The sequence below is a fragment of the Synchiropus splendidus genome, chromosome 6, assembly GCF_027744825.2.
Source record: "Synchiropus splendidus isolate RoL2022-P1 chromosome 6, RoL_Sspl_1.0, whole genome shotgun sequence".
Taxonomy (NCBI): Eukaryota; Metazoa; Chordata; class Actinopteri; order Syngnathiformes; family Callionymidae; genus Synchiropus; species Synchiropus splendidus.
The window spans coordinates 2,983,596-3,003,127 of NC_071339.1; the positions used below are offsets into that span (position 1 = coordinate 2,983,596).

General features: G+C 41.8%; 3 protein-coding genes across 4 annotated transcripts; 2 read left to right on the forward strand and 1 right to left on the reverse strand.

Moving 5' to 3' along the window:
- The first annotated feature begins 177 nt into the window (after window positions 1–177).
- LOC128760293 (inter-alpha-trypsin inhibitor heavy chain H3-like) lies at window positions 178–7,585 on the forward strand. Of its 2 annotated transcripts, none has more exons than XM_053867569.1 (21): window positions 178–345; window positions 920–1,080; window positions 1,152–1,256; window positions 1,392–1,554; window positions 1,630–1,740; window positions 1,956–2,084; window positions 2,170–2,286; window positions 2,969–3,137; window positions 3,551–3,661; window positions 3,731–3,912; window positions 3,988–4,161; window positions 4,226–4,347; window positions 5,087–5,298; window positions 5,403–5,462; window positions 5,766–5,822; window positions 6,036–6,089; window positions 6,388–6,495; window positions 6,602–6,767; window positions 7,066–7,214; window positions 7,274–7,352; window positions 7,440–7,585. In XM_053867569.1, the coding sequence occupies exons 1-21, from the start codon at window positions 274–276 to the stop codon at window positions 7,543–7,545; spliced, it is 2,607 nt and encodes an 868-aa protein (XP_053723544.1). In that variant the 5' UTR covers window positions 178–273; the 3' UTR covers window positions 7,546–7,585. The 2 variants fall into 2 exon arrangements, with proteins under 2 accessions (XP_053723544.1, XP_053723545.1); XM_053867570.1 differs by having other exon boundaries at window positions 5,778–5,822.
- A 736-nt stretch (window positions 7,586–8,321) lies between these two features.
- Window positions 8,322–11,195, forward strand: hdhd3 (haloacid dehalogenase-like hydrolase domain containing 3). Its single transcript, XM_053868231.1, has 3 exons — window positions 8,322–8,444; window positions 8,809–9,143; window positions 9,220–11,195. Exons 2-3 carry the CDS (start codon window positions 8,814–8,816, stop codon window positions 9,625–9,627), a joined length of 738 nt encoding a protein of 245 aa, XP_053724206.1. The 5' UTR covers window positions 8,322–8,444; window positions 8,809–8,813; the 3' UTR covers window positions 9,628–11,195.
- tgfa (transforming growth factor, alpha) lies at window positions 10,931–17,687 on the reverse strand. The gene is made up of 7 exons (XM_053868232.1): window positions 17,449–17,687; window positions 16,799–16,942; window positions 15,741–15,860; window positions 12,825–12,939; window positions 12,350–12,499; window positions 12,070–12,176; window positions 10,931–11,781 (listed from the first exon to the last, which is right to left on the reverse strand). Exons 1-7 carry the CDS (start codon window positions 17,486–17,488, stop codon window positions 11,774–11,776), a joined length of 684 nt encoding a protein of 227 aa, XP_053724207.1. The 5' UTR covers window positions 17,489–17,687; the 3' UTR covers window positions 10,931–11,773.
- Between the last annotated feature and the right edge of the window lie 1,845 nt (window positions 17,688–19,532).

Here is a 19,532-nt window from a genome sequence, read left to right on the forward strand (position 1 = left end):
CACATCTGCCATCATCCCTCTGCATTTTTACAGCTGAAAGTCTGAGTTAAATAAAGACAAAGATCTTCCATAGACCTATTTATTTTATGAGTCGCTCACTGGTTTCTGTTTAACCTGTTTAACGAATTTTTCCTGGCAGACAGAACGTGTGGGTGTTTCACCAATATTTGCTCGAATCTTGCCATAGTCTGTCAATTGAAAATAAGGCGAGTGTCCTCTTGTTCTCAGTATAAAGGTCAGTAGTAGCTGTTGGTCTCTCTAACAGCAGGAATCATGAAGAGAACTGTGGTGCTGAAACTCCTGTGTGGGCTCCTGCTGGCCTTCACAACTGCCCTTCCAAACTCGGTAAGAACAAATGACACAGGATGTTGGATTTGCATATGTAGAATAGGATGTCTGTACTATTGTAATACGATATTTACAATGACTGCAGTCTTGCCGTTGCACTGCTTCATGATGAACTCTGGTTTGTAGGTAAACAAATGACAAGCCAAACTTTGACCATCTTGAAAAGATGAACACTAGATACGGCGCATTACAAACTAGCAGCCAACAAATAAAGGACTTTTTTGGGTTGATATTGAAAGGAACAATATTGAAATTGTGAGACAGGAGTCAGGACTGTGTGATTCGAGAGGAAGCAAGTTTATCTAGTATCAAATATTTACTTGCTTTTCGGCTGGAATGACTAACCCACTAAACCAATGTGGACTATAACTATGAATAAAATGAAGAACTAATGTAAAATATTTGCACTCTCCTCTTTCTCTCTTTCTTCAATCGCTGTGCGTCAACTCACTGTGTTTTTTCTACTGCGGTGGGCACTTGCTGACGTAGTCTGTTTGTATAACCTGTGTCCGCTGGCTGTGCGTCAGCAAAATGAACCGAGCACATTTTCAGAGCCTTGTTGTTCTCCAAGGACGACTGGGACATCTACAGTTTCCACATCAACTCCACCGTCGCCAGCCGTTACGCCACCACCACCATCAACAGTCGAGTGGTCAACCGCGTGGACGAGGCCAAGGAAATTGAATTCCATGTCCAGATTCCAAAGAACGCCTTCATCAGTAACTTCAGGATGTGAGTGTGGGAGTGTCTACAAAAAGAGACATGTGATGGGTAAATACAGAGCGTGATGTTTGACTGTTCAGGTTCATCGACGGACAAGCGTATGACGGCGAAGTGAAAGCTAAAGAGGAAGCTCAGAAGCAGTACACAGAGGCCGTGTCCAGAGGTCAAAGTGCTGGAATTGTCAGGTACATTTCTTCACTTATGTGACGTTTTGTTGTTTTGTATGCGACTTTTCATCACTATAATCATCAGAGTTATGATTCGGTATCATGTAAGAAACAAGTGCAAAACGAGGACAAAACAAAAAATCCATTGTGCAGTTCAGTGGGAAGAACCATGGAGGAATTCAAGACTTCAGTGACTGTAGGCGCCTTGAAAAAAGTCACATTTGAGCTCACGTACGAGGAGCTGCTCACACGTCGACTCGGCAAGTACGAGCTCCAGATCCATGCTCGGCCCATGCAGCCTGTGAAAGACTTCAAGGTTCGAGTTGCTCTTACAGTTTTGGGTTCTGTAATGAGACCCCCATTCAGCGCTTTGCCTTTTTTTCCCTTCCAGGTGGACGTCCACATTCGTGAGCAAGCTGGCATCAATTTTGTTGACGTCAAAGGAGGCCTGAACACAAACGCGCTGGCCAATGCTGTCACCAAGACACACGCTGGCCAAGAGGTACAGGAGTATATTTTGATCTTGTGTCAGCTGACACCTGGTTAAGCTGCGTGTGCTTGGTTGGTTGGAACAACAACCTGCAGCAGCTCGGCCCTTTGAGGATGCTTCGCGGACCCCTGGTCTACACATTCACGTTCAATGTGCCATATTCTTTGTGCTTTTCCATTATTTTACCAAAAATAAACAGTTGAACAGGTTTTTTCTTGCTTTTGCAGGCGTGGGTTCATTTCTACCCAACAGAAGACCAACAGAAGACGTGTGACGGTTGTGGTGAACAGGGGCTGAACGGAGACCTGGTCGTCGTGTACGACGTCAACAGGGAAAACACACTGGGTGATATTGAGGTGAATATTGTTGAGCATGGAGCGTGCAGTATTTAACAATGACAGTTCCTGACCATGCCTCCATACATTTTTTCATCCCCACCAGACGTCACCGGATTATTTCGTCCACCACTTTGCTCCGGCTGGTCTTCCCCGCATCTCAAAGAACGTCGTCTTTCTCATTGACCAAAGCGGCTCCATGCATGGCCGGAAAATGGAGCAGGTATGAGCACGGCTTCTTAAATAAGGCAGGCGCATTATCAGTCAACTCTTTTAGTCATGTCACATTTTGGGCTTGAACACACCTCTCTGTGGTAGTGTCCATTTGTTATGGGCTTTAGACTACATCCACACTGAGTCATTCATTTTCAATTCAGTTCAATCCATGAGTAAATGTTTGACAATAGTTGGAGAAAATAAACATTTGCGCAAAATATTATTTACGGGGCCCTGGAAGTGGCATACATGTGTTTATTTTTTTGGATGTGACATGCATGACTTCATTTTTTTTCTTATCCCGAGATAACCTTTATCTCGCAATAATTTGTATCGAGAGATAATTTTTATCTCGTGATCACTGGATTTTGTCAATACCGGTAAATCTCTATATACAATCAGTCAGTTGTGGGAGGACAAGCGCCATGGACCGGGAACGGTCGAGCGGTTCTGAACAATAAGCCCTGCTAAAAAGCTTAACATTGTTCGATAAGCTTATAGTCATGGAAAAGGAAACTGAACGTATTACAACAGTATTACTTTTGGCACATGCAGGTTCACCACTATAAAGAGTGCCGATAGGAAACGTGTTCAACATGCTCAGCAGCGTCTTAATCAGAGATTTCTCTTGCCACACCATTTTAAACTCCATTGTTGATCAATGTCATGTTCCTCTTCCTCAATGACAGACACGACTAGCACTGATCCACATCCTGGGCGACCTGGCACAAGACGACTTCTTTGGTTTAATCACATTCGACGGGGAAATCTCTCATTGGAAGAGAGAACTGCTTCAGGCGACGAGTGAAAATGTTGAAAGTGCCAAGAGTTTTGCTCGTAACATTGAGGATCAAGGAGGTGAGCAGGAATCTACCTTTTCAAAATGAAAGTGTATTTATTTTATTTATTGTATGTGGTCACTTGGGGTGAGGGACACCCGATACTGGCTATGGCAGGATGAACAGCTGCTCACTAACAGACAATATGGGGCCATCAGTTCTCCTTAGGGAGGAAACTGGAGCTCCCAGAGGAAGCACATGCACCGGGCCCAGAGTCCCTCCAAAAGTTTGAGGCTGTGGCACCTACCACAACCGCACCAGTTGAAAAGTTTGCTGCTCGGTCATGATGTAAATTCTCTCTAGAGTTAGTGACACAAAACACTTTCTTAACTTAAAAGCATTTTCATGCATCTACACTTCATGGCCGACGTGCTACGGATATTAAGTGAAGTAAATCAGACAAACTAACATGTAGAATTTCAATCTTTGCAGCCACAAATATCAACGGTGCCGTGCTGGCGGGGGCTCGCTTACTCAATGATCACCCGAGGGAAGGCTCAGCATCTCTCCTCATTCTTCTCACCGATGGAGACCCGACTGCAGGTTTTTATCAAACCCAGTTTCATCTCTGACTGAGAACAGATCAACTCACCGTGCCTCATTTTGTCACAGGGGTCATAAATCTTGAGGTCATACAGTCAAATGTGCGGAAAGCGATTGCTGGCAAGTTCCCTCTTTACTGTCTCGGTTTTGGATCTGATGTGAACTTTGACTTCCTGGAGAAGATGTCGCTGCAGAATAAAGGTGTCGCTCGACGCATTTACGAAGCTTCTGATGCTGACTCACAGCTGAAGGTTCTGCTCTCCCATCTTTGAATAGTAGTAGTAATTGCAATAGTTCCGATCTGACCTTCCTGCGGGCCTCAACAGGGTTTCTACGAAGAGGTGGCCACTCCTCTGCTCACAGACGTCACCATGGTCTACATCGGGGGCACCAACGTGACCCAAACTACCTTCAGTCACTACTACAATGGCTCAGAGATTGTTGTAGCAGGTCAAATCACAGGCAATGGAAGCTTCACTCCTTATGTGGAGGCCATTTCGGTAATAGAATTATAACATTTTTGGATTTGGATTTCAACATCACACATAACTTGGACTGTCATAGGTTAACTTGCCGATCAAATTTGGAGAGATCAGCAACACAATCCACACCAGTGATGACAGCTCTGACAGCAGACTCCAGAGGGTTTGGGCCTACCTCACTGTCAAGCAGTTGCTGGAGAAAGAGTGAGTGGGAACTTTTTTTTACCGAATTTTTTATAAGAAAATATTTTCTGCACAGTATTTTGTTTCATACAGTTGCCCCACAGTTTTTTTGAGCTTTATTTAATGGAAAACAATGACTCCCATGATTAAATTGACGGTGTTTTTCAAACAGTCATTTGAAAATCTTCAACTATCTACTATCTGGTTAGACACAAGAATATTATATTCACCCTTGATAAAGACATATTTAGTGTGCCTGCCTGCAAACACCAAGCATGACAAATCAAAAAGACTTAATTCAGCTTTCACATTTGTATCATATTTGACCTTGTTTTATTCAAAACAAACTAAAATCGTCGGCAAACAAACTGAAAATGACAGCAGCAGGAATATATTCCTCATTATTGTACAACGCCATCTTTGCACTGAACTTAAACAAGCGACAGTGAAGCACGTACCTGCGGCCGCAGGTATCAGATCTATTGGACTATGCTGGCTCGCACAATGGACCTCACTGAGCCTGCGCCTCCTACAGCTGGAACACTAAAAGACGCTTGAATACTGACCAACAGTCTCAACAAAGCAGACCTCACATTCAATTCAATTAGCTCCAATGGTTTATTTCATGTCACGTGGCTGAGTTTGACAAAAATGGCTCAGTGATCTATTTTACTGTTTTATAAAACTGGGGTTAAACAAGTGGTCCGTGTTTGAAGTTGCAGAAAGAAAGCCTCTCTCAAACAAGCCTTGTTATGTGCAGACTGCTGTTGTCCGGAGCAGAGAAGGAGGAGCTGAAAGAGCAAATCTTGGAACTTTCCCTAAAGCACAAGTTTGTGACCCCACTCACATCCATGGTGGTCACTAAGCCACCGGGGGAGGACGCGGATGTGCTCAACAAACCCAGAGAGGGCAAGACTGCCAGAAAAACAACCAGAGTAATAAGCTCTGGGCTGGGAATCAGTCCACGCACAGGTGAGAAGAGCACCTCATTAGTATATATATACATATATACATATATGTACACACACATGCTGCATATACTGTATATATATATATATTCTCTCCTTGCATTACAGGTTACGGATTTATATCACAACCACTAGGAGAGGCAAAACTTTTTCAACGTAGCCGCTACGGTAACTGTTTTCCATACAATCCCAGTCTGTATCTTCTCTCTCCTGCCTGTGAGTTAAGGTCCAGTTCAGCAAGTAGTAAACAAATTAGCTCCAAAGGTAAAACTCTGCTTTAGATCCTTCATTTGAGCTCCTCATTTGAAGAAGCTGTAAAATGAACACAACATGGTAATATTAAAGGTCATGCTTAGAGCTAACACCAATGCTGTTCAGTGGAGCTAGTGTTGACATGATGATGGACCTGTCAGATGGATCTCAAGCTTGATGACTAGGAACTGGACACATTTCCAATGACTTAATGACCAGGTATTCTTCTAGTTGCTCCTGTGTTGGATTGGCGACAACACCACCGCCTCCGCCAAGGTAAGCAAAAAAAAAAACTGCTATGCATTTCTCACTAAATGATTTAGTTCAATTATTTATTACAAATTGGGATTAAAATCCTAAATGCATTTTGACTTGGTTCAAATAATATCTTCAGGTTGTGTTTCTGTCTTTCCTTGTCATGAAAGCATGTTTAAAATACATCACCAGAGGTTTCTGTTCCATGGAACAATATCTATTGTGTTCTTGCAGGTGGAGTCCGTGTTGCTGCGACCAAGCGGCCTCCACTCACCACCACCACTCCTGGTACAGTTTGACTTCTTCTAGAAAGAACATTGTGTCATGATAGGACAAGAGAGCTACTTGTTTGATTCATGGAGCAGATTGTCATGCATAATGCTGTGGTAGATTCACATTGAATCTGATCTTTTGGATGTTTACAGCCCTGACACATGCTAGACAGATGGACACCAAACTTCTGTAGATAATGCGAAACATATTCTGTACGTAAATGAAATGATGCTAGCTTACATTGGTGTTATGCTTTCTGCTATCTCATTCCATTGCGTTCTGATGTGACTTCTTCAAATGTGTTCCACTTCAGATCCACTCACTCACAGGTTTTTGCTGAGAGCAGAGAATCAGTCTCTTCCACTCTGTTTTGACGTCAGTGGGTCCTTCCACCTCAAACTTCTTCACCATCACAGCGCCAGTGAGTCTCCTTCGTCTTCAGCCACGCAGCTCTATGATGATCATGATCCTGGCGCTGAGCTCACTCTTGTTGATCTGCTTAGTTCATTTCTCGCTCTTCTTTTCAGATCTCTTTGTGGATGGCGAACTTGACAAGGTGAAATTGGGTGGATTTACACGGATCGTTGTCCACCTCAGAACAGACCACTACATTGACATTGACTTCAATGGCATGTCTGTGAGAGAAGACCATACGGTGACACCCAAAACAGAGGACCACTTCACAACTGGAAGGTGAGTTTTGAACTTCTGTCAAACATCTGCGTCATGATGGTTACTCGCTTGAAATTTGGATCTGCTGTAACTTGAACTGTGAAACATGGAGCTCCCGTAAATGCAATCAAATCTCACACAATACCAAAAGTGGTTCAGAGTTTCAGAGAAACAGACTCACAGGAATATGAATGAATATGAATATGAAAAACTGGGGAATAACTGTGTTGTCTTTAAGGTCTGTGTTGATTCTGTTGTGAAGAACATTGAATAAATATTGAATAAAACAGGGAGTAACAACAAGCACATGAATGTCCAGGGCAACAGTGATCACCAGAGACAAGGAGATTGACATCACAGCCGGTGACACTCGCCTGCTCATTTATCGTCACGAGAAAGATGGAAAGAACTTCCTCTGGCCGGTTTTGAGACAGACACCATCCGGGGATGACATCTTTGGAATTTTAGGTGAGTGGATACCATGTCGGCAGGCTTCAAATTGGTGACAACACTTTGTGCTTTTTCAGTTCACAAGGCTCCAATTTATGAAGAAATAAGCGCCACATCCAAACTCAAGATCGGACATCAAGAAGTTGATGTCACCAGGTCAGTCTCCGTCGCTCAGATAAAAACCATGCAGAGGCTGCTTCATGTGGCAGCAGTCATTTTCTAACTTGACTGTTGCTGTTGCAGATCTAGTGTGATGGACTACAGCGTGCCTTCCTCACCCACTGTGGACTGCCTGCTTACATCACCTGATATTGCTCTGCAGAAATCTCTGGGAGAATTTATCATCTGAACGTGGCTGAATCGTTTCAAATAAAAGATCTGGAGATAAAAACTGTTTGTGATCATCATCATTCAACCCCATGGCCAAATCGAGAGATTAGATTAGATTAGATTAGATTCAGATTTAGATTGGAGTAGATATCCTTTATCAGTACCATGCTTATGAGAAGAAGGAGTTTTAGGGAAATGATTATTATGATCGTGAATGTATGGAAAGACCCCAGCAAAGAGGAGACAAATAAATGGATGAAATATCAAATCCAACTTACCCCCCCTCAAACAAATGTGATTTCCCAGTACATTAAGTACTGGGAAAGCTTTTAAAGTAATTGCTATATACCCCAAAATTGTTATTGAAGGTAACACTTTTTATTCTCTTCGTAAATAGGTGGCTAAAGTTAGCATTAACATGGTTTTATTTGGATTATTGCCACAGACACACACACACACACACATATATATATATATATATAATACATATATATATATATATATATATATATATATATATATATATATATATATATATATATATATATTTCCTCGAAGAAACCATATAGTGTAAAGAACAAAGCTCTATAGTTTATGAATTATGATTTATGAATGTCAGCAAGGGCTTATCTTTAATCATAAACAGCAACATTAAATAATTTAACTATCATTATTCTGAAAATTGGTGAGGTGGTTGTAACCAGCTCAAAGTGGCAGTTTCATTGGTAAACTTTCCTTCAAACCGTCACGCAGAGATGCCTTTTGTTGACAAACTGCACTTCTACTAGTGTCTGTCATCGCTTGCCACTAGATGGCGGTGTAGACTACCAACTTGTTTGTATAGCAGCAGGAGAAGAAGAGTCGCAGTCGTCGGTGAAGGACACCTCTTCTACTGGAAGCTGAGCATACAGTTCTCAGGTAACAACTAACTTCCAACTGTCATTTGTTAGTTAGGTTAGTTGACAACGAAAACTACCAGTTCTTAACATTCGCCGACTTATTACTAAGGATATGGAACAGCTAGTATGTTGTTTCTCACATTGACAAGCGACTCAAATATTCTACAGTTATTGTTTTGGTTAACTGAAACACAGTACAATTCAATGATGTACTAGTAATAGTGCCTCAGCTAAATGTGTACAATGTGTACGTGTAATTAAATGCATGTATTTATATTTTAGAAATAAAAAGACACCCAATAATGCGTGCATTTTGCCACTATTGAAGCTATTAAACGTTCACAAACACGTTAAGATTTAATATATCAATCTCCATCCCGCAGGAGTGATGAGAGCACCCCTGCGCTGGGTACTGTGGGATGTGAGGGACACTCTGCTGAAGGTTCGCTTCTCTGTTGGAGATCAGTACTACAAGGAGGCTGAGCGTATGGGCTTAAGTCTCAGCCCAGCCAACATCAACACAGCTTTCCTTCAGGTGTACAAGCAATATTCCAGCAGATTCCCAAACTATGGCGTCTCTCAGGGACTTAACGGGGAGGTCTGGTGGAAGGGAGTGGTGCGCGACACCTTCTCCCACTGCAGAGTCCAGGATCCAGTCCTGCTGGACTCACTGGCAGACAGTCTCTATCACAACTTCTGCAGGGCAGAGAATTGGGAGGTAAATCCGTCACACCAACAAACATTCAACAATAATTACCATTTGTAATCTTTTGTGTCTTCTTTTGTAATTTAAGGTGTTCCCTGACTCAGCGGCGGCACTGGAGAGCTGTGCTTCACTTGGGCTGGAGTTGGGCGTGGTGTCCAATTTTGACAGACGCCTGGAAACTATTTTAGACACGTGTGGACTCTTGTCGCACTTCCGCTTCCTGCTCACCTCAGAGGAAGCAGGCGTGGCCAAGCCGAATACCTCCATCTTTGAGCAGGCATTGCAGAGGTGTGGGGTTCCTGCTGCTAGTGTCGTTCACATTGGTGACCATTATGAGAAGGACTATGTTGCGTCACGGTCACTTGGCATTCACGGGCTCCTCTTAGACAGAAGCAAGGAGCACACCCACGATGTTCCCAGGGAACACCGGCTCTCTTCTTTGGCCGAGCTGCCTACTAAACTCAAGCTGCAACACTTAGCCAAACTGTGGACATGAAACCAGGTTAATCTCCAGGATCAATGAACCACTTTCTTGCTGCTCATTAAATGTAGCGTGAGAAAGTTCGACAGCATCTTGATGGGACTCATTTGAAATCAACAACAAAAGTCACACGCAGCTGATCAATTGAATGCACTTAATAAACAATCATTAGAAGCGTCTCTATGGATGTCATGGTTTAAAGGTCACACAACAATTCTTGGAGATGGTTGTGAAGTTACCGGGAAACAGTCTTGATTTTGAGTTTGCACAACAAGAAGGTCCTTTTCATCCATTCATTACAAGCTATAAACGTTCAAACATAGTTCAAACATAGAAACCATTTACTGACGACTGTCAACGTGCCACGCAAATGATACGGTACCTGTGTCGTGCCCTGTGTAGCTGGGATAGACCTCAGCCCCTCATGACTCTGCAGTGGGAATAGGAGGCGGAAAATGATAGAAATATGAGATTTTGATACACAAAAGGTAACACAACTTGAGAATGAGGTCCTACAGGCGGATAAGGAGTCAATGTTGCACATGATGTGGAGCCAAACATCTTAAAAAGGTTGTGATCACACCAATAATAGGCCACCGTTTTACATTTAAACTGGCTTGAGGGGTGGTGTTTGTTAGCTCTCCATGCACAAAATGCCTGTCAGTCAGCCTCAAACACATCTGGACGCAATATTCCCTCACTGATAATGGCAACATGAGAAGAACTAGTGAGCTGCTGTCACTGCGAATGATGTGAAGGGGTTCTGAGCTAGGGCAAGAAGACAGTTGCTTAACCTTAATACGGATGTGTGTGTATATCTCAAACCATCTGGCCAGAGACAAGTGGGACTGCTCGGTCCAGAGAAGAGCAGGGAAAACATCGCCCTCTACTGATCCAGCGCGTTCCTGTGTGGAGTTTTGTCGACGCCCACCAATTTTCAAACAGGGATCCCCCTCAAAGACCCGCTTATTCCAGAGCTGGTTTAGAAGCTCAGCCAGACGGCTCTAAAGAGCTCCGCAGAAATCCAATTGACGACATAATGGGATTGTCAAATAAAACGAGGCTCCTCCGACAGAGAAGGAAAGGAAAAGGCAGCGGAGGATGTTCATGTCAGCTCAATATTGCACCACGAATGCCTCAAAATAGAAACTCAAACAGGATTATCATCCAAGATCCATTTCTTAAGCTATAAAAGGGCTGGATTCCTCCCCTTTTGCACATCCTCGGCGAAAGAGGAGAATTCTGTCTATTTTTAGGAAGAGGAGATTAAAAAGAATGGCTTATTTCAAAACACAACTCCACCACATGTGCTTGCATGTTTAATTTGAAAAGAAAAGGTATATTAAGTTTGAACATAAATCTGCTCGTATCAATCCTTAAAATTGACACTACATACACACCCGACACGTGCAAGTCATATTTACAATTCATCTTTTCCAGTTAGTTTTTTATGCTCCTTCTCTGGCCTCGACAAACGTACCACTCTTGAAACAGAAAACAGTGTTTGTGCCTCCTTAAACAGCTGGCGTGTGATTTAAGCGCGGACATGTTGACGCGTTTTAAGAGTTTCAGAGTTGAAATAAAATACTCGTGTTCACCCGAGGTGTGCGAGAGTGGTTTGTCTGTGACAGCTCGATCAAATATCTCTGCTCACTGTAAAACTGACAACGTTATCAGAGCTCTCTTAACAATTGAGATTATTTTCTCCAACTCACTACACAATCTTTGTTCTTGCTGATGCTTCCCCTCGTCGTGAGCGAACAGAAGAACGTCCGGGTGAATCCAGCAATGGAAATCCATTAGCAGTCCTCAGTTCCTAAATCCGTCCGGTGAGGTGAGGTGAGTAAAACCAGGTTAAAAAAAAAAACCTTAGAATGTTTTGTGTTTTCTAAAAAAGTGTTTTTAAAAGACAAAAATAGAAACTGGGATTAAATGAATTTGTCAGTGAGTTCAGTCCTATAAAATTCCTGTTCAGCTCCCGAGTGTGCCGTCGACTTGGCCGGGTCGCATCAGCAGAAGATTGATCCGCAGGGCTTGAGAATGTCCAGTTCTCTCAAGTCTGCTCAGTCATTTTGCCTTTTGCATTCAAACTCATCTAGAGTCACGGTTGGTCTTCAGTGCAGGAGCAGGAGAACGTGGGTTCACCTCCGCTTGTGTCTCCTTAGACCACTGGAGGAGGAAAAAAGAAAACATTGGCACGCTACATAGATGAATAGCTGTCCAACACATGAAATCCAGAAGCTAAAATCTTATTTTATCTTTAGTCATGAGTAGTGACACAACAAGTAGAAGTAGAGGAGGAAGAGGAAGAAGAGGAATGTACTGAAGTTGTTGTAGTAGCATCACAGTTGTAGAATTGGTTGTGAACTTAATAAAAAAAAAAAGCAAATACAGTTTTTTTGTATTCACCACTTGCAGTATTTAAGATGGAAAATCTTGAATAACAAATATACGTACCACTCTCAGGAGGATAATGCGACGTTCCATGCTTCAGCATGTTGATGGATTTTTCATAATGTCGAGCTTGACTTCTCCTCCGCCGACACTCCCGTCTCCACCAACAACTGCAGGGGAAGGAAATTGGAAAAACAATGTCAACATTTTTGCTCAGAATATATGGTTGGAAAAAAAGCAAAAGACAGGTGAAATGGGCAAATGATTAAACTTTCTAGTGTTGCAACTCAAAGTTCCTGTTCACTATTAGCAGAAATAAACGTGATAACAACTCTGTCCTTACTTGAGAAGTGTGCACAACAGCATGATGAGAACACAGCCGATCACACACAGAACCAGCACCGTGGCAACCGTCTGCTTTTGGTGGTTGGTGGCCACCACGGCCAACAGGTCGGCGTGTTCGCACCTCATGCCCACAAACCCTGGATGGCAGCTGCAACACAAAACCAAAATGCTATAGAAGAAGTCAGGTGAATGCAAAACAGAAGAATCAGTAAACCTGCATTCTAATATGACAAACTGGTGATGTTTATTGTTACTACTCAAGGTGTCCATACTTTCTTTGAAACATTCAAATTTCTAAGAGGAAAAAATTTATGTTAAAAATGAAACATATACCATTCTCCAAATGAATTTCAATAACAGTTACATGACAGTTCTCACTTAAAGTGAGTCAGAGATCAGTTTAGGTCAGATCACCTCCAGCCCTCTTTTTCAGGGGGGTGAGCACCATTTTCAGGGGGGTGAGCACCACTTACACACATGCTGCCGTCTCTTCCAGGACCAGGAAGCGACAAGTGCCGTGGAAGCAGAAATGGCGGTGAGAGTCTGGACAGTCATCAAAATGAGAGCGAACAGCCGCCACAACAAACTCTGAGGTGGACAGAGGAAAGCATAGTTAGGTGGAGAAACAAGCTGTCCCATCAACAATGAGTCATTAACTGATGCGTCTCACAGCTGGAGTCACTTTGGAAACAACAGTTGTTACACAAAATCTATTTGTTTGTGGTTACCAGGGAGGGATATTAAGCAGATGAATGCAGTCCTCTTCTTCCTCACTTGTCAACAAGGCACTTTGTTTTTCCCCCCTCTCTCTTAAAGGTCAGTTTGAGTAGCTGAAGAGGTAAGGACACCTTTGTGTGGTTTTCCATTCCCTCTGTTCCGACGCTGCTGTCCACAATTGATCAAGAGCATTCAAACGCTGAGGGGCGTGTGCCACACATCCCAGAGCGAGTCTTTGTATCTGCTGTTGAGGTTTCGTCTGCCCATTTATTCATAGGTCTGACAAAGGTGCTCTATTGTGAGGGGACCTGGACCGGGAGTCGAACTTTCTTTGCGTCAGAAAGGAATCACAAAAGACAGTGGCATGCTCACTCATTTTTGTCTAAAGTTTAATTCTTGGTAACATTTCATAATTTATTTTTAATGAGAAAAAAAACAATGCCTATCACATTTTTGTTCATCGCAAACATTTATACTATATATTGTAGAGATTCCCAAATAATATTACAAAAATCAGCTATATAATAACTAACCAAAGATGCTATAAAATAATTTCTAAAAAATGCCACATCATCCCATTTCAAAGGAAACATAGAACCAACATAAAAAGTATTTAATTATCATTATAATATATTATAAAAAATATAAAATGATTTAGTTATTATTACATCTATTAATAATCTAAAAATATTATAACTGCGACAATAGTACAACTAAAATACTCAAAGCCAACCATGTAGGTGCTTGAGTTGAGATAAACACATTACATTGACATAAAAAAAGAATCATTGAATCTTATTGTTTTGATAGAAAACGTATAACCTGTTTCCACGCCGGTTGATACGACACTACCTCTTCCAGTCGTAGAAAGCAAGAGTCTCTCTGAGCATTTTTTATATGACAAACAATCATTACCAAGCACTTTTTGTTCTAAAATTCTAGCAACAACTTTGGTGTCCATTCAAAAGTGCATAGAGACAGAGACAAAATGGCCTCATGTTTTAAAATATTAGATGAGACTGCCTTTATTTGGAATATAAGCGGTGACAAAATGCTACGTTGCCCAAGCCCAGTTGGCAAATGACTGGAAATTCACCACCTGTAAGTTGCCAAATGTATTTCAAGATGGAATATTGACGTCAAAAATACAAAACAAAAAAAAGCTGAAAGTAATGCCAACATGAACCACCAGGGGCAGTCATGCGTAACCACCCCACACCTGGATGGGGACACTTCTTTCATGGCCAGCTGCATTTACCAATCGCTGTTTGGGTGGATTTGTTCTGTTTTGTTTTCTTCGCAGAACATGAGTCAACACAACTGCACCTATTGCAGACTTTTGGACCTGGTCAACGTTTGCAGGTGGGGCGTTCTGAATGAAGTTCAGTACTGCTGGTTCTCATGAGAACTATCTGACAGTGTCGGAACTGAAGTATCATAAAAAGCCTTTGGCTTCATCTGGTGAACCCAAATCTTTCTTGACATTTCCTTATTTCCCCAGAACAGTTACAAAGTGCAAAACATTTTATTCATCTACATGTGATGTAAATCCATCGATGCTCTATTCGCTGAGTCACATTGTTAACGAAACATCTTCTCAACTGTTGCAGTCCATTATGGGCTTTATGCTACAAGTAGAGCTAATACTTTTTACCAGCGGACCATTGAGGCGTCGGAAGTTCTGCCACAAACAATTCATCCCACGTCAGATGAATGACAGGTCAGTAATAGGATATTAAAGGCAGCACCTTTGTCATTTCTGAAATCATCTTTATTCCACGTGTAAGGACGACCTATTGACTGAACAAAGTCAACCCGGAGGAATAGCTGTAGGCTAAATTTAGCTTAAGCCCGCAGAGACAATGCTTCTAAAGCTCACACCCACGCTACCAACTGTACACTGGAGCCTCTTCTACCAATGCCGTGCGGATTTGTAGTGGATTTATCCAACACTCCACCTGGGAGGAACAGTTCACGGAGACGTCCAGATGAGACAATGACAACAAAAAACTGCCTACCGACAGTTCACCGCAGCACCAGGGATTCTAACGCAGCAAACATTTTGTTTCAATTAAAGAGACCATTAGATTAACTCCAGCATTTACATACATAAGTGGTAGAGTCATTCCAGCAGGACCGAGGCAAACAAAGGTCAGTGTTAAAGGAACAGACGTCACAGTATGAGACAGAGGCTGAACATCCAGACTGCCGCTGTTCTGCCTTCGTCACACACTTCATTCCAGCAGTAAATGGGTTTTGGACGGCGGCCTACATGTATTGTCTCCTTCTGTCAGACTGTGAAAGCCCTCTGTTGTCTCTCAGGCATCTGTCTCTGCTCTCTTTCCATGTGATTTGTTGGCAGAATGGGAGCATCATTGACACAAGAAGCTGCCTCCAGGGAGAAGATGGAGCTCCACCTGATCATGTTTCAATACGAGGTGCAGCTTTTGGAATCGGGCCCGAATAAGTTACACAAACCAGGGCCATCAGCTGCACCACCTTAATGGGATCAATTATCACAAGGCACCTCACTGTCTGCATATGTTCATGGTGGACAAAAGCTACCTGACCTTTGCATCAGCGATGTCATGCTGAGGCTTTAAATGGCTGAATAAATATCTCTGAGTCATTTGTTCCTCCACATCAGGTTGGGTGGGGAAAACAAAACTCACTTTTTACTGGTGGGAAGCTGGTGGTGGCTGTAGTCGTGCTACTCGTCGATGAGTTTGTGTCTAAAGTGAGACTTGGACCAGTTGTCCCGTTGTGATCTGATTCAACAGGGTAGAAGTCACCTGCAGAGAAGCAAAAATTTCAACCATTTTAGAACAAATTTTCAGACACTCACGCCCCAAATAGTAAAGACAAACAAGCACTGTGTTTTAATGGAGTCATTCAAGTCTGTGGAGTAACTGAAATGAACTAAATTGAATGAATTCTATACATTATTTTAAAACTATTCGTACGGAACAAACTGGGTGATTCATTCTGAAACTATGAGGTTTGGAAAGGTTCAAGAAATATCATCTATAAAATTATTAGAATAGAAGATGGGACGTAAACTAGTTTAACTGGTCATTAGCGTTTGGTCTTCTTAATGCGGATCCAAAGCACAAACCGCAGATCATCCGCCTGCAGGGATTACCTGCCAGATTATAATTAGAGCATTGTTGCATTACATTGTGGGATTAAAAAGAAACAGGACACGCCGTGACACTCTTCAAATACCATTCAAGCTTGTGTATCCGCTCACCTCGCCATTCAACGATGCAGGAATTCTGCTAGCTGTCAAACTACAAATACCAAAACCTCAAAATGAACAAAGGAAAAAATTATTTTAGTAGAAATGGTAGAAGTTTTGTAAGTTACTTATATAGAGCTGACTTTATTTAGGATAGAAAAGCAATTTCACAAAAAAATTTCATTCCCATCAGAGGCAATTCAGATTGCTCCGCCTTATCCTCCCTGGTCCCGCCTATCCTCTCACCTCACTGGATGTCTTCCTCTTTCTCTATTGTTCTGGTACTTCCATCTCCAACATTCCTCATCCCATGTTTCCCATGAATCATCTGACTCTAACTTTGTCTCTAAATGTATCCACATGCCTGCCACAGTCCCTCTGACACACTCATTTCTGATCCTGCCCTTCCTTGTCACTCTCACCACCAGGACAGTCTCTTGTGATTTTTAGCCAGTGTAAAAGTACTACCGAAAGACAGTTTCCTGAACTTACTTTGAAGCGCAGGACCACTAGAGACTCCAGTTGTAGCGCTTGTGATGTGGACAGAGGTGACGCTCTGGCTCAGAGGGGAGGTGGAGTTTGTGTCCCTGATGATTGTTGAGTTTTTGTCTCCGCCGCCGAAGGTATAGAGAGAACCTGGGGAGTCAAGGGTTTTAGCAACATTCATACATGAGCCCACAAATCACTGTGAAGAAATGACAACAGAGTTATAAAGTGAGGTTTAACTCATGTGACCTCTTAGCCACCGTTATCATTGAAGACAATGAGATAAAAGAATTATTAATGACACCATAAACAATAAATAAATTGGTAATTCAATTAATTCAATTTTCTAAGAACTTAGTGAATTGACATTTATCATATCAATCAATGCCGCAGCTTCGAAGGCCCTCACGACAAATATCAATCACACCACGTTTAAGCAGCTTCTTGCTCATCCGGGCCATCGTATTTAGTGGATTTAAACAAGACACCTGGGCAACTTTAGTCCTCTAAAAACATGAAGAACAGTCCCCGGGAAAATTATCAATACATCACATTTCAGGATTCAGATGTGCCACTTTTGTTGTGTCATTCATTTAGATAAAAGTGAGGAAATACTGGCGGAAGGGAAAAAGTGTGGGTCACAAGATTTCACTCACCGCTTATCAGAAAAAGTACTTCCCAAAATATCCGAAACATGGTGAAGCCCTGCAGTCCGAGCTCAGGTAAGTGGAGTGTAGAGCTTCATGGAAATGCGACGGTGAGTTTGGGAGCCACATGAATGAGACTCCAAACACGGCGAGCATGTGATCCGGTGGTCAGAACCGAGCCGTCCACGCGCGGAAAGACATCAACTCTGGAGTCGCTCTTTAACTAAGGAGCCAGTCTGTGCTTGATCTATCAGCCAGAATCAGCGGTGATGTGTGAAACTTCCACGATCAGGTGGAGAAAGTCCGAGTCAAACAATCTGACCAATCAGAAAGACGGAGCGGGGAAGAGGGCGGGGCCAAGTCGGCCCATCGTTGGTGCGGAAATAAGGCGGTGCGAATTAACGCCATTTAAATATCGACGGTTTATTTGAAGCTATTTATGGATTTTTTTTCGCCCCGAATGTGAACACTGTCGTAAAGAGCTGAGTGGCCATAGGCTAGAGTCAAAAATGAGAATTAAATGAGAAAAAAGTGATGATAATAATAATAATAATAATAATAATAATAATAATAATAATAAGCGATTATATCGTTAATCAAAGTGAGCATATATATATTTTTAATTCATATACTTTGGCTGAATTAATGTGTAATCATAATAAAGCACCCTTGAAGACTAAGAAAAAAACATCATTGCATTTATGGAATAGCTGAAACTATGACATTAAAACTATATCACTGACTATAATAAAATATTATTAATTTTGTGGTGATATTTCTAACCTATTTACTTACTTATATTTGTCACGTTTTCCATTATTAAGGCACAGTTGATTGATGAGGGAATACACTATTTTAAAAAACATCACATCTTCTGGTCTGTTTTTTTCTTCTTCCTCTCAGAATCCAACAGGCACTGATTAAACTATTCAAATTGAGATTTAAAACCAATAAATATCATGCTTGTCATCATGGCTAGATTGGTATGACAGAAGTGATGGATAATATCTCATGTCTCACATGCCGCGTATCCCAAAACCTAGGACTGAGCCATTATGTTGAGTAAGGTTCACGGAATGCTTTGTAGTGCCTTTTGTCCAATGGTGTTGTCACATGATACGCTAGACTATCGTAAGTGATTTTACAAACTAGTGACTGCTGGAGGCTGGCTCAGCTTCAGTTTCATCTCACTGATCTTGCTCTTTATTCAATATGCTTGATGTTCAACCACGAGGTTTCAGTGTGAAGAGCTCACTGCTGGCTGGGACTGATATTTTACACTTTCAACCTTAACATATCCTTTGAGGTGTCAAAGAAACGAAGCATTTTGAGTTTTATTTTTATAGCCATCATCATAATCATAATAATGTATCATATTCAACAATACATGTCAAAGGACACAACACTATAAACATACCAGTTTAGCCTTTTATGTCAGTGGCTAGTCTCTGACAGGGTCAACATCCTGGACAACCAGCGCACATCATCAGATCAGCCTGTGTTTCTGGGGCTGAAAAAAATGATGAAGAACATAATGGGCCACAGTCTGGATCCCTGTGGACCATTCACCATGCCTTTCTTCCTCAGATAAACCTTGATAGAGTTGTGATGTTAAAAAGAATTCTTCACGCTCAAGAACTCAATAGATGACTGAGTTGGGTCAAAGAGTAAATTTGACCTGTATGCATGTGCTTTCTTTTCCACTTTGCTTTTTGTCTGGCTTTACAGTGTGTCCGGTTATATACTATATATTTTTTTAAATCTGCTACAGTATTCACAGGTTGGACGAAAACAAAAAGGTGATCACACTGTCTGTTGTTGTTGTTGAAGAAGTGTATTTTCAGTAGTTTTGGGTGTGTATTTATTTTGGGATTTTAGTAGAATAAAATTTGGGATTTGTAATACAGATGTGAATTTTAATCATGACTAAAAGTTTTAACAATTGAAAAAAACTTTGGAGCAAAACAAAAGTCACCAGAAGAAAAAATAATTAAATAAAAGTCGCGGAAACTACTCCACGCAGGTACGTGATAAACAAAATGTACAAACTGATGACGATTTCATCTGAAATCACGTCAGTTCCAACAAGAAAG